The following is a 14,624-nucleotide window of genomic DNA, read 5'->3' on the forward strand; positions in this document are numbered from 1 at the left end:
GAATCTGCACCCTCGTGTTCAGATATTGCAGACTATTTATTTGGTTGAAAAAGCTCGGTTTTTATTTTAGAAGAGAACACTACTATGTAACGCTTTGGCACAAGCTGTAATGTTCAGTGATCGTACATTTTCCAGCAGTTTTGGTACAGCAGAGTGGTATCAACGGAATTGGTATAGATAATTTCAACTGAAATGGTAAATTAAGGTTTATATTAACGTAATTAACGCTAAATTATCATTAGGGTTGAAATTATTTATACCAATTCCGTTAACACCACTTTGCTGCACAAAAAATTATGGAAAATGAACGATCACTGGCAATGTTATATAACTTGATTCAATAAATAAATACTGTTTTACTTACTATCTATCAGCAAGTTTGGGTTTTTGTTCAATTTGTACATTTATTCTGGCTTACCTGTAAAAGAAAATTTTGTCATTATTGTGATGTAATAAAAAAGCGATTTGATTTGCGTATAAAACAGCAAATATTTTACAACAGAAAGTTTTATACAACAGACAAATTTAATGTTAAAGAAATGTCAGATGATGTCACAAAGTTGACTAAAATGTTAAGAAGACTATAATAGTAAAAGTGTATGAATCGAAGAAGGTAAGTATGTCAAAATTGTAGCAACCGGAAGTCTGAAACCTGACCTAGTTAAATATTTTCCGTTTTAGTAAATAAAAATGTGTGTAAAATCGTGTTTCCATCGAGAAAAAGTAATAAGTGTGAAGATAATACATTAAGTTAATGTCTATTACTATGTATATTAAATGTGAAAATTTAAGTTTTTAAACCACCTTACGACCAGTTTCTTCTTTTCTGTCTCCAACTAAATTGTGCGAAATGGAATATTGTATCCATCTATTTATCTTGTGTTACTTGTTTATAAGTGAGCAGTCTGTTCTCTCTGGCGCTAACAGGCAAGTGTTATTGTTTCATGTCATTATTTGGGGTCCGAATCCGCCCCTAACGAGTTCAGGGTAACAGGTTCATCTCTGCGATGTCAGCGGATATTTACATGATTACTTCGGTGATCAGGCGCATCCGTTATGGGGCCTTTTAGAACGTAAAATGACTTTAAAAACCGAACCAAAGTTTTTAATGGTTTTGAAGAATGTAAGAACAACATTATGTACAACACGATCGGATTGCGACAGTTACGACATATATATTACCTATATAATTATGTACTCCTAGCTGACAATTATGTAAGTACCTAAATAAAACGGTGTTTTCTTCTTTTTTTAGTTATACTTCTAAAACAAGTATTTTTTACTTCATTAATTAGCAAGCATTTAATTCGCTAGGAAAGTATTTTATTAAATTGTACATGATTTTTCAAGCTTTTTTTTTAACAATAACCAACTGATTTTAACTTTGCAAGAGCGTTCTTTTTGAAATAGAAACTAGATATCAATTCTAACTAGTTACTCTCCAAAGCAAACGCAGCAAAACCCGCAATTCCTGAAAAACTAGAGCCTTTACGGCTTTGTCCGGATCGACACGTGAAACATCCGGACAATGGATGAAAAATAGCTAGGGCTGTCAGCTGGATCCGGTTGCGCAGCTAGGGTTGCCACTGGTCAAATGTGAAGATTCCAAGTCATTTTGTCACATTAAAATGTGACAGTTGTTCAACTTCCACGTGGCAATACGAAACTTTCAAGGAAAGGGAGCGAAGTCACATGACTGTTCTTATAAATCTTAATTTCTACAATACTATACAGTCACTGGTTTTATGTATGTACAATAAATGGTTAAGTGGACCAAAACAGGCATCGTCGACGTTGGGGTCAAAACCGCCAGGCTAAAGTGGGACTGGGCAAGCCATGTACAACCTAATCACTAAGTTTAGGACTTTTCGTAGCATACCGTGGTTCTAAAATCCTTGGAGCCGCCATTATGTAAGGTAAGGTCAAAGTCAAAAAGTATGATGTCATATTAAATATAATGATTTATACATCCTGTCACATCGTTACTGAGTTCATTTTAATTAATTTATCATAAACCTATATAATAATACTAATTACTGATCACATGTGATGCTACAATATTATTTATCTAGTTATAGATCCTCTTTAATACCGTGTTTAGTGAGTAGTGCAAATCCATTCGCAATTTAAAATTAAAAAACATTGCTATAATTAGTTGACACTTTTGATAAGAGACCTTCAAATTTTTGACTTTGACTTTGACTTCGAAAATTTCACATAATGGCGGCTCCAAGGATTTTAGAACCACGGTATGCTACAAAATGTCCTAAACCTAGTGATCACCCACAGAGGTGGATTAAACTAGCCATGGAGTAGGTGCCACAATGTAAACGCCGGCTGGGTCGGCCTAACAGGAGATGGCGGGACGACCTGGACGGATGCTGCGGTTAATCGGGAGGATTGGAAGTCTAGGGGGGGAGGTCTTTGCACAGCGTGAGACACCTTATAGGCTTGTTAAAAAAAGTGCTTACAGCTAAGTAGTTGAGGACCTCAATCGCTAAAGTCGGCTAAACACCAACTCCTGACATCCCTAGCAAACCGATAAAAAGTTCCATTGTCCAAAATAATGGCGCCCGTAAAATATCTCGAAACAGATAGATGGGAACGGAGAGGGTATAATAATAAAGTTTATTTATCGAGAGGCAAGTGCCATAATCTGTGACGTTATGTAAGATGGCAATTTGTCAGTAGTAACGATAATGGTGAGAGTGTTTTGTACAGCGAAAGGTTTACAAAATGGATACTTATTGGAAGAAGAATTTGTTTTCGAATTATGTTATTTTTAACCCGCGACGCAAAAAGACGCGTGTTGTTTGTGCGAGTTTTCTTGCAATTCTTAGCTATATTTGATAGACAAGATTTTGCAGTTTGAAGAGTATCAGCTCTTTTTAAAATTATGTAAAGCATTTTTGGTATTAATTTGATTTAGCGTAGGGGTTTTTTTTTTTAATAGTTAGTTATATATTTGTATACAGGATAGTAAAAAGTTTGCATTGTAACGTATTACTTTGTATACAAGGTGGTGAGGTAATTTTATAGAAATACTAAGAGCCTGTTGGGTCATTCACACTTCCATAGTAGCTCGTCCGTCACAATCATTGAACTATTATTAAGTACTACGTATAGAACCGGCACAGAGGCCCAGTATTTTGCACCATAACTTGTTGTTGTTTTGACAACAAACCATAGAAGCGAAGCGTGAATCTCGCAACCTAATCGCGTAATGCGACAAATTCATTGTTTAGCATGGATATATCAAGCAATAAGGAATATTTGTACAGCACTTACTTTCTTTGAAAATACTTTAACTATTGCGACTTTTATCGTTTTCTTTTGTTGTATTATAATATTTACAATTTGGGAAATCAACCAATCTTCGAAAAATGATCGCGAAATATGCACAAACTTTACATGCAATTTTTATACATAGTTGGTTGTTATGTCAAAGGTCACATTGTGATAAATTTATATGGGTAAAGAAGTAATCTTTTAAGGCAAAATTTATCATGTAACTAAATGATCCATGCACCTTTCAAAATCACATTTCTAATATTTATACCCGCAATAATTCTCGACTCCTAAAAATACCGATAAAGAAAAGGGGAGTGTGGGGCAATAAAGGCTCTATCTTTATTACTGACAACGTGCGTCCCCTATCTCCTCTTTTATTGGGTTTAATAGTGTATTTAATATCACATGTTGTGGACATATTGCCACTGTTGTGATATGATTTGACGAGCGTATGAGGCATATGAGTGTTAAACATACAAAAATTCACCAAATATCAAATCTGAAATTCGACCCATATATTATTATTATAAAATACCACCACATTAATGAAAAACCAAAAGTATTAATTAAGCAATTCCCAAGTTGCAATTAACGTGTCATTGCAAATAAATCACAAATACATTACCAACATTAAAATAAGCCAACATAAGGCACCAGCAAAAATAATTTTCATTCATAACTTTATGTACATTAAAATATACATTTCATTAAAATCAAGACATTTCATTCGAATGCACCCCACGACATTTTAATTCCAAGTAATCTCTATTTCAAGTATTTAAATCATCCCTTGAAGGGGTGAGTTAAGACAAGGGTGACAAAATCATTAAGTATTAAATAATTTACAATCACAAATGATCCCCTAAATGTAACAAATTTAAATGGGGTTATAAAAATACCGCGAATAGAAAATAGTTATTTGTACAACAAGAGATCAAAGTTTGATATTTGTTCGAGTGCTTATTTTGAGTCCCGTGCAAGCGAAAGATTCTATAATAGATTCACGAGCGTAGCGAGTGAATCTAATTTAGAATCTTGAGCGTAGTAAGGGATTCAAAAGCGCACGAGATGTAAATAACTTTGATCTCGTGTAGTACACAAAATTTTTCACCCTAAGTAGTGAGAACTAGACATGCGTAAGTAATGCTCGTAATATCACAAATGAGATATCTCTCGTACACGTAATATGGCATTACGTATCTCTCCGCGAAATCAACCAGTACTTCAAACATCACGCATCACGCGAGCTGCACCGAGCGCGCGAGCGCCAACGACCGGCCGAAGCGCGCGAAATGGATTCAATTCCAAATACATTGACTCGCCGATATGAACGGTCAGTTCAAGTCTACGCACGGAGCGCGTAATGTGTAATGTCACTTGTGATAGTGTCATGTTTGTTCGCCATGCCATGCCATCATTGCTTTGTTATCTCGCTCGCACTCGCACTCAGTGCTCGCTCGCTCTCGCTCTGCGATGCTTTCGGCTATCTTCGGAACCATTCGGATAGGTCCGCTCGGCCGATCGCCGCGGTTTAAGTTGTCACTCACTCATATTTTTACGAATATGATTTTCTGCAATAGATTTAAAACTCTAATGCGTCCGCGTAGAGCTTAAATGTTTTCATATAATACAAGAAGGACGCGGTCAAATGGAGTAATTTATTTGCGATTTTGAATTTGACGAAAACCGTTTATTATTTATTATTGTTGTGAAATGTTTGATAGTTTGCTTGACTTTCGCGGTTCGCGGCAAACTAAGTACGAGTTAATACTTGTTTATCCTTTAATTTAATTGTGAATTAGTGCATATCGAGACTGACTGTAGAAATTCGAGATGTTTATAAAGACTGATTGAACTAAGTTGCAAATACGAGTATAGTTAAATTAAATTGTGAAAAGTGTAAATAATAGTTTCGTTATGGCAACATTCTGATAATGTATTAGTGCTGGTGAGTAATCGCTTTTTTACGGACTCTAAGCGACTTTAACTTGATTGACCTATTTAAAAAAAATGGCTATAAACGAACTACTTTACAGAGACAGACCCAAAGCGAGCAAAATGTACGCATTGTTATAGAATACTCGCCATATCGGGAACCTCCATAGGCAATTATCTACCTCCGAAACTTACATACATATTACATAATTACATTATTTTATAATTTATAAGAACTAACACAAAATCTTTCACATAAAGGTGACAAAACACAACGCGTAATAAATAGATCGATCGCCGATACGGATACGAGACGCCCTAGCATCACTAGAGTGCTGTATGCGCTGTAAGAGATAGCTGTAATGTGGCCGTCTCGCGCGCGCCCGAGCGCTGTTTCACGTTCGGGTCATGTTTCGAGTGATGAGTGATGTGATATCTCATTGCGTCATTACGTGTTCGGAAAAGTGATGTGATATAGCATCACTTTTCGAAGCACTGTTTCGCGCATGTCTAGTGAGAACATACCGGACAGAGATAATAGAACCCAATTATATCGAACTTGTATTAGACCCCGCATGTTGAAATTACATTTGGCTATAAAGGTCACTTGAATGACATTTTGTCTCACTCAGTGAGCAAAATGCGATTTTGCTCACTCATTTTGTATCAATCAGTGAGCAAAATGCGATTTTGCTCACTGAGTGAGACAAAATGACTCAGTGAGCAAAATCTCATTTTGCTCACTGTTTTTAAGAAGCAAAGTACTCTTGTTCGAGCTGCTGAGGTGAAAATTCAATTATTAAAATATGCATAACTGTATACGACATAAAATGTATCTGTCTATTTGATTTGTTGTTCAATTTACCACTTTATTCCATATACAATTAGGTCGTTTATCTCTTGTACTCGCTTGAAAAAGTTGAATCTCAATATTTGTACGCAATTTACCAATATTAAGAAGTTGATTCTGATACAGGGCGCAAAATTATACTTTGCTCACAAAGGACACGTGCAAGATTTGATAAGGAGTTTTTTCTCCTTAAAAGGAACAGTTAATAGCATTTTTATATTGAAAAATGCCACAAGATTTACGTTTTAAATAAATTTTTGATACTATTGAAAATATTTAGATTCAACAATTCTATTGCGCAATATGAAGTAAAGATTCTTGAAATAATCAATTTTAAAATCTACACCAAAATATAGACGGTCAAGCAAATCTTGTCAGTAGAAAAAGGCTCGAAATTCAAATTTTCTATGAGATGATATCCCTTCGCGCCTACAATTTTCAAATTTGCCGCCTTTTTCTACTGACAAGATCTGCTTGACCAAGTATAACTGATATCTATGTCAAATTTTTTTTTTTTGTCCTTTTCCGAGTACTTATAAAAAACCCGGGCAAGTGCGAGTCGGTGCGGTCGAAGGGTTCCGTACCATAATGAAAAAAAAAATAAATAAATAAAGCAAAAAAAAACGGTCACCCATCCAAGTACTGACCACTCCCGACGTTGCTTAACTTTGGTCAAACATCACGTTTGTTGTATGGGAGCCCCATTTAAATCTTTATTTTATTCTGTTTTTAGTATTTGTTGTTATAGCGGCAACAGAAATACATCATCTGTGAAAATTTCAACTGTCTATAGCTATCACGGTTCGTGAGATACAGCCTGGTGACAGACGGACGGACGGACGGACGGACGGACAGCGAAGTCTTAGTAATAGGGTCCCGTTTTACCCTTTGGTTACGGAACCCTAAAAATAGGGCACTTTTGGCAAATAATATCAATTCCTTTTTACAACTTCATCTAGAGTGAGTAAAATTAATACCAAACCTCAAAACCAACAACACAATGGCATAATACTGGCTTCCGACCGACAATTAATATCTCGTATTTATTTCCACGAAAATACGGGTTATTTTTCCTAAAAACGTTTTCCCGTTTACACGGGATTGACTGTTAATGTAAATAAATGAAAAATAAATTGAATTTGCCAATAAATTTGGCGTTTGGAGTGTATTTGGTCCCATTTCGAGAGAATCGACATCGCCCAATATTTATGTATTATTGCATTTGTAAATAATTTTAAAGTTTTTTTGATTCTTTATCTTTAAATTTTATGAGTTTTAGAGACTACCTATTTTAGCAGGAAAATTTACTGTTTTTTTTAATTAGTCATTCGTTTAAACTTAGGCTAGGTTCAAACGGCATTAATTTTTCCGTAGTGAGAGAAAAATTTGTATGGCAACTTTCAAAATTGTTTATACGGTTAAGCAGGCCACTGACGAGCCTTCCGAATGGATGCCTTTACAATGGATTCATCCAAATGGACGGCATCCTAATATTAAGTGTCTACGTCACAAGGCGGTTAGCCCGGACTCCCGTGGTCGCGTTCCTATACTTCTCTTTCCTTTGGTGCTCGTTGCTGATGAGGAGCGCCTCCACCGCTCCGGTGTGACGCCTCGCGTGGTCCGGTAGGAGCTAGGCCTTCCAAAGCCTGCTGTGATGCCGCTGAGGACCCTGGCCGTTCCGGCCTGGGTGGTTCGGGTAGGTGTGGCGATGAAAAGAAACTCAATGTTTCATATGCACGTATATTTTACGTTAATCTACACTTATTCGTTCGTACACTGACGCCTGATGCGTGACAATCGTGACACGACAACTACTATTCTTAGAAAATAACTATACTGAAAACACACGCGGCGTGGTCAATGGCTGCGGCCAAGTCTAGCTTCAAACCCGGCAGGAATGCAACCTACGTGCGTTCGCTACAACGCTCCGAATCGTCCTCGTCCGGAAATAGAATCCATCGATATGAAGTTTTACCATAATGAATGTAGTGACATACCATTTAAGTTACGCTTGAGCCTCTAGGAAATTGGCCTACGATTATTGCACACGGCACATGTGAAAGGTGCTTGCACTTGGCGTAAACATTCCTGCGGGGGGGAGGCCAGAGTTGAGCTGATACCTTGAAGCACAATGGATTAGCTAGTCTAACTTACAGCACTATCAAACATTGACCACAGCAAAGTGGTGACATGAAAGAACAAGTAACCAACTAAATACTTATAAAGAAACAGTACCTAGTACAGTTGCAATTAGAAATCAGTGAGTCATCTTGATATAAATAAATTCAATTTAAACAGTAGGTACCATAAGTTGTTAACATGTGACAATACCAAAACATAACTTATAAATTAATACAGTTAAGTACACTCTACTGGTAATTTACACAATTTGACAACGGGCCGGATTAAGTCGCCGCCCTGAGTTTTTAATTTAACTGATCGTACAATATCATCTGCACCTTTAAATAATTGAATCACTCTACCTCTACGCCAGTGGAGAGGGGGTGCAGTTTCATCCTTGATTAATACTAAATCATTTAAAGCCATGTTAGGAACATGATTGTACCATTTGAGTCTGGTTTGCAAATTATTAAGGTAAGTAATATGCCATTTAGCCCAAAAGTTTTGTGAAATCTTTTGTAAAGACTGGAAATGTGATAAACATGCTACATTAGTGTCTTTCCACGGGTACTCAGGTACCGATAGCAATGGTTGCCCTATAAGAAAGTGGCCCGGAGTGAGTACTTCCAAGTCACATGGGTCCTCGGATAAAGGAACCAGAGGCCGTGAGTTAAGCACCGATTCTACTTTGGTAAATACGGTTGAAAGACCCTCGAAGGTCAGTATGCGGTCCCCTAACTCACGCTTGAGTAGGTTCTTACTACTCTTGACTGCGGCTTCTACCAAGCCTGACATGTGAGGGGCACCAGGAGGATTGAACTCCCAGCGGACACCTTGGCGACGAAATTCCTCCTGGAGGACAATTTCGTTGTCAAGTAAGAACTGACTAACCTCCTTGAGGTATGAGCTAGCACCTTTGAAATTTGTACCTTGATCGCTCCTGACTAAGGCGGGCAGCCCTCGTCGACTGACAAACCGTGTGAACGCCGCAATGAAGGCCTCGGTGCTCAGCGACGAGACGAGTTCAAGATGTACGGCTTTCGTTCCTAAACATACGAAAACACACAGATAAGCTTTGAGTGATTTAGCATTTCTGAGGTGACTACTTTTGACCCAGTAGGGACCGGCAAAATCGGTTGCTACTCCTGAAAAGGCACGAGCCGCCGTGACTCGGTCCGCTGGCAAATCTGCCATAAACGGGGCCTGCGTTGAAGCGTTGAATCTGAAACACGACATACAGCTATTGATTACGCGGGATACCACACGTCGCGCCGACGGGATCCAGTAACGTTGTCGGAGTATATTGATGAGTGCGCTCGTTGAAGCGTGACAATAGGTACGGTGATAATGCTGCATCAACATTTGAGTCCATTTATGGTCTTTAGGTAGAAGGTATGGGTGCTTAGCATCGTAACGTAAGCATGAATGCCGCAGTCGACCTCCGACGCGAATGAAGTGATTCTCATCTACGAAAACGCTGAGTTTTTGAAGTGACTTGCAAACAATCTTGCCTCCTTTCAATAACACGATTTCATCTCTGTAAGCATCCAGTTGAACGTACTTAATCCAGTGGTTCATTGCCTCACGATTTTCGTCGATCGTTAGCGTAGGGCGAACGTTCCGTTGCGCTTTCGGCAAACGAACGTTCTTACAAAATCGCAATACGTATGACGTCACATTGATAAGCTTGTTGAACGAACTGACTCGTGATAACAGAAACTCCTCCCATGACTTCTCGGCCGGCGTAATGTGATGTAACTGTTTGAATCCGGGTAAATCTGGTGACATGGTGACCGGCATCGTCGGCCACTGTGACTCATTCGTCATTAACCATTCTGGGTTCCACCAAAGATGAAACCCGATGAGGTCCTTCGCCGTAGCCCCCCGCGATGCGACATCGGCAGGGTTCGACTCCGATCTGACATACCTCCATGTCATAGGTCGGGTTGACTGTTGAATATCTTGAACACGGTTACCTTCAAAAGTCTGTAGCACATGAGGCTTTGTGTTCAACCAACATAGCACAATTCTGGAATCTGACCAAGCATTTATGCTGTCAATCTGAACTGATTCCTCGTATGCCGCTGCGACGTGGTTTAATAACTTATAAACCAGGTGAGCTGCATTTAACTCGCTCTTCGGAATGGTTTGTTTGACTCTCCTTGACGCTACGCGAGTCTTAGCTATCACTAACCGTACTAGTACATTCCCTGACGCGTCCTCAGTCCGGAGGTACACGCAGGCTCCGTAGCCGAGCTCCGACGCATCTCCAAAGCCGTGGAGGGAGTGTGACACCGCACCGGGCAGAGTGACGCACCGCGGAATCTGTAGCTGACTCAAGTGATGTAGATCTTGAATGAGTTCATTCCATTGAAGGTCTTGAGTATGGGACAGTGGCTCATCCCACTGTAATCCATCTGTGAACAGTGATTGTAAAAACAGTTTGAATCTAAATATGATTGGTGCGCAATAGCCACACGGGTCATACAGTCTAGCTATGGTACTCAATATGCTACGTTTCGTCGTTGGTTGGCCCAACGGTATGTTGAGTTGATACGACATGGAATCTGACATGGGGTTCCACTGTATCCCTAATACCTTTATGAAACTCTTGTCGTCAGTGTCAAACTGACGAGGCATCTCACAATGCTCCTGCGGAAGATCCTGTAATAATTCTCTGCGGTTAGACGACCATTTGCGTAACTCATATCCAGCGCTCCGCATGAGTTCTATGAGTTCTGATTTGAGTTCTTGGGCCTCGGTGAGTGAATCAGCCCCAGTGAGGATGTCGTCAACATATACATCTCTGCGCATGATATGAGCAGCCGGTGAGTCTGGATGCTGGGCTTCCCAGTCATCAGCTAATCGAAGTAAGGTCCTTATCGCGATGAAAGGACTGGAGCGTAGTCCGTATGTATTGGTATTTAACTCATATACCTGTACATCCTGCGACGGATCCTCGCGCCACAGAATCAGCTGATAGCGCCTATCGCTGGGGTGTATCCACGTTTGCCGGAACATCATTCTGATGTCGGTCGTGAAGACAACTTGATGACGTCTGAAATTTAACAATATTTGAGTGATATCATTTTGAAGCGGTTTGCCTGAGTGAAGGCATTGATTGAGCGATACTCCGGTGCTTGAGTTAGCTGCAGCGTTATATACGACGCGGATCTTTTCGGATCCCTTTTTGAAAATTCCGTGGTGGGGTATTACATAGTGTTCGCTCTCGAAATTAAAGTCTGATTTGGACATATGACCAAGTGCCTCATAGTCCCTCATGAATTCCTTATATTTTTCAGCAAATACTGGATTTTTGGCCAGCCTGGCCTCCAACGAAATCAGTCTACGCATGGCTAGAGCCCTAGACTCGCCCAGCTTGGGTCGGTCTGCCCGCAGCGGCAACCGCACCATGAATTGGCCATTATCTAAACGTTGAGTAGTGGAGGTATACAACCTTTCACATTCGAGGTGTTCTGGGTGTTGCGGCCGCTCCTCGGGGGGCTGCTCCACTCTCCAAAACCTTTCTAGGACGTCCTCGAGCCGAGTAGCATGGATGCCGTAGTCCTCTACTGATGTCCCGGCGGTCGGTGTTGTTAATGATGATGGGTAATTCCAAGTTGCCCCCATCAGCACGTGACCGAAGCAGGTGCCGTACGCCTCAACACCTGGAATGTTAGTGAGTATCTTTGAACCAGTGTATATATAATTGAGCACATCCGTTCCTAGAATGATGTCCACATCCTGCGATTTATCCAAGGCAGGGTCAGCTAATTCAAGTTTTGATGAATCCAAATGAGTCCTGATCTCAGTATCATAATAAGGTATGTTTCCCGTAACCCTGTACATGACTGTAGCTACTACACTGATGATAGGCACTGTTTTCCCGCGTGGTTTGAATACAAGCTTAGCAATCGTGCCTGGCACATTTACCTTTATGTCACCTACTCCAAAAATATTATTCCCAGTAAACTGTTGGTGTACTTTGAATCTTTCTACAAATGATTTCTTCACTACGGAGCACCCCGCTCCCGAGTCAAGCAAAGCCCTAGCTTTAACATAAGACCCATTGCCTGATCTGACCATGATCACAGCTGTAGGAGAGACACGAATTGGCGCCATTCGTAGTCTTTCCTCCGGTGCACCAACAGTGGCCTGATCTCATTGTTCAGGCTCAGGACTGCTCCGAGTCCCGAAGCGCAATGAGTGAAATGACTGCTGCGCCGCTTGAACACGCGCGCCTACCTTAGCCCTCGGTATATGACCGGTGGGAATCAGCTGAGCCGGCTGAAGCGCACTATGAGGTGACCCTGTCTCCCTCCTTTGGGGTTGGTCTGGTACTGACGGCTTGGGAGACTGCGGCTTCGCAGCCCTCGGCGGAGATGTAGTCCGTCGCTGGGGAGACGGCCACCGCTCCGGCAGCGTGACTGCTCTCGACGTGCTTGGCGTGGCAAGCGGCATGACCCTTACCCGATGGACAGCTGCTTCAACTGCCATGGGTGGGGCTCTCCCCGCTGCACCACCATCGCACAGCAGTGAGTTGTGTGCGGACGACTCACACTGTGCGCACCAGTTGCGCTGCATGCACTCGCGTGCATAGTGACTGCGCAGGCATCTGAAGCATGCGCCTGACTTCCTAGCCCAGGTCTTCCGCTCCGAAATCGCCAGGTTAAGGAACTTCGGGCATTTGTACAAGCTGTGCTGGTCACTCGAGCAGTATGAGCAAAGAACAGGGGGTGAATTCACCTGATTGGTCTCTTGTTCGATGGCGAAGACCCTCGCTGGCGGTCCCGGTTTCCTGGTAGCTTGACCCGACGGCCCCGCTCTTCCTCGTGCAGGTGCGGAACCACGCTGCGCAGTTGGTTGCTCCACCGCTGCTGGCGAGACCGCTTGCTGAACCCGGCACTGCTCCTCCAACAGCGCCAGTAGCTGCGTGAGAGTGGGCAACACCTCCGGATTGCCACCGTACCTCTCCTCGTATAAGGTCTTGATTCTGTTCGGTAGTTTCTGCAAAATTATAAAAACCAATAAGTATGACCACTCCGTGATTGGCTGCTTGAGCTTCTCAAGCGCCTGGACTGACTCCCGGAGCGGGTCATAGAAAGCTGAGCGTGACCCTGCACTCCAGTGCGCCACTGAAGGCAGGTTCATGATTCGGCTAATGAATGTATCCAACAGCAGCCTGTTATTCTGATACCGGGGCCGCAATAACTGTAAAGCTACCGCGTAGTTGGGTCCGTCCATCGGAAGGTGCTGTATAATGGACAGCGCCTCCCCTTGCAACGACGACCGAAGATAGTAATGTTTCTCCGCGTCGGAGATGTCCCTACTATTGACTAACGACATAAAGAGATCATAGAAGGAGAGCCACTCTGGCAGGTTGCCACTGAAGGTGGGCAGCTGCACAGAGGGCAATTTGACTTTACCTGCCTGTCCACGGGGTGTGTGTGACTGGCCAGCCTCTCCAGCCGACGCCTCGTCTAGCTGGATCAGCAGCCGGTTAACCTCGCTGAAGCACTCCTGGTATTGAAGTCGTTCCTCCTCCTCGAGCTCACCTTCGTAGGCCAGCAGTGACTCGTGGGCCTTGACGTACTCAGTATAAATAAGATCAAAGTGCCGCTTCGCCACCGACGCGGCCATGCTGTCAGGTCGTGATGTGACCGTGCCAGCATAGTCGGTCAACATTTGGTACTTGGTGCGCAGCTGCACCTTGATTGACTTTAACGACATGACGTGAATTTACTTTACGATTAATGAAAGACACTAATTTGTGACACTATTCGACTAACAGTTTACAAGTTAGGTGGCTTTGGCTTTACCTTAAAGTTGGATTTTATATTGACGATAACCTAATTAATCTATTGGCGACACTTGACGTTGACAGATAATTCTAACCTAAATGTCCCAAACTGACGTTTGCCGCGAACCGGAAATGTCCTTATGCTAAAGATGGCCGCACTCCGCACTGTACGGTCCCCGTCCGTTGCCTACGCAAGAAAATGGCGGCCGACGCCTTCCCTTTTATTACGATTTGATTTGATTTTTTCGCACTATGCCCAACCGCACCGGGCTCCGTTTCCACTGAATTTAACGGCAAAAATGAATAATGCTGACACGATGAGTACTTGAAGCGATGATTACGCTACCAATGCGATGTACCGCTGCGGTGCTCGCGTTGATGACGATGGCTTTCAATAATATCGTGCTGTAATTCCTCCCCTCTGATGGGAACACCAAAAATGTCTACGTCACAAGGCGGTTAGCCCGGACTCCCGTGGTCGCGTTCCTATACTTCTCTTTCCTTTGGTGCTCGTTGCTGATGAGGAGCGCCTCCACCGCTCCGGTGTGACGCCTCGCGTGGTCCGGTAGGAGCTAGGCCTTCCAAAGCCTGCTGTGATGCCGCTGAGGACCCTGGCCGTTCCGGCCT

General features: G+C 42.1%; 3 protein-coding genes and 1 long non-coding RNA gene across 11 annotated transcripts in view; 1 reads left to right on the top strand and 3 right to left on the bottom strand.

The window, feature by feature from the left end:
* The window catches only part of LOC134675839 (hemicentin-2), a 665,006-nt gene that overhangs the window by 561,289 nt on the left and 89,093 nt on the right, over positions 1-14,624 (bottom strand). The window lies entirely within an intron of this gene.
* The window catches only part of LOC134675970 (uncharacterized), a 142,956-nt gene that overhangs the window by 68,831 nt on the left and 59,501 nt on the right, over positions 1-14,624 (top strand). The gene's annotated exons all lie outside the window — the stretch shown is intronic.
* Positions 10,512-12,566, bottom strand: LOC134675822 (uncharacterized). Its single transcript, XM_063534119.1, has 2 exons — positions 11,135-12,566; positions 10,512-10,614 (listed from the first exon to the last, which is right to left on the bottom strand). The coding sequence occupies exons 1-2, from the start codon at positions 12,317-12,319 to the stop codon at positions 10,534-10,536; spliced, it is 1,266 nt and encodes a 421-aa protein (XP_063390189.1). The 5' UTR covers positions 12,320-12,566; the 3' UTR covers positions 10,512-10,533.
* LOC134675823 (uncharacterized) lies at positions 12,618-14,476 on the bottom strand. Its single transcript, XM_063534120.1, has 2 exons — positions 13,624-14,476; positions 12,618-13,204 (listed from the first exon to the last, which is right to left on the bottom strand). Exons 1-2 carry the CDS (start codon positions 13,925-13,927, stop codon positions 12,903-12,905), a joined length of 606 nt encoding a protein of 201 aa, XP_063390190.1. The 5' UTR covers positions 13,928-14,476; the 3' UTR covers positions 12,618-12,902.

The sequence above is a fragment of the Cydia fagiglandana genome, chromosome 23, assembly GCF_963556715.1.
Source record: "Cydia fagiglandana chromosome 23, ilCydFagi1.1, whole genome shotgun sequence".
NCBI classification, from domain to species: Eukaryota; Metazoa; Arthropoda; class Insecta; order Lepidoptera; family Tortricidae; genus Cydia; species Cydia fagiglandana.

Bases quoted from the DNA above. Each gene is read 5' to 3' on its own strand.
- LOC134675822 (XM_063534119.1), bottom strand. From the start codon at position 12,319: ATGGCGCCAATTCGTGTCTCTCCTACAGCTGTGATCATGGTCAGATCA. The intron at 10,615-11,134 runs GTATATGAGTTA...CACTGTTCACAG, and splicing joins ATCCGTCGCAGGATGTACAG to ATGGATTACAGTGGGATGAG.
- LOC134675823 (XM_063534120.1), bottom strand. From the start codon at position 13,927: ATGTCGTTAAAGTCAATCAAGGTGCAGCTGCGCACCAAGTACCAAATG. The intron at 13,205-13,623 runs GTAAAGTCAAAT...ATAATTTTGCAG, and splicing joins CACACCCCGTGGACAGGCAG to AAACTACCGAACAGAATCAA.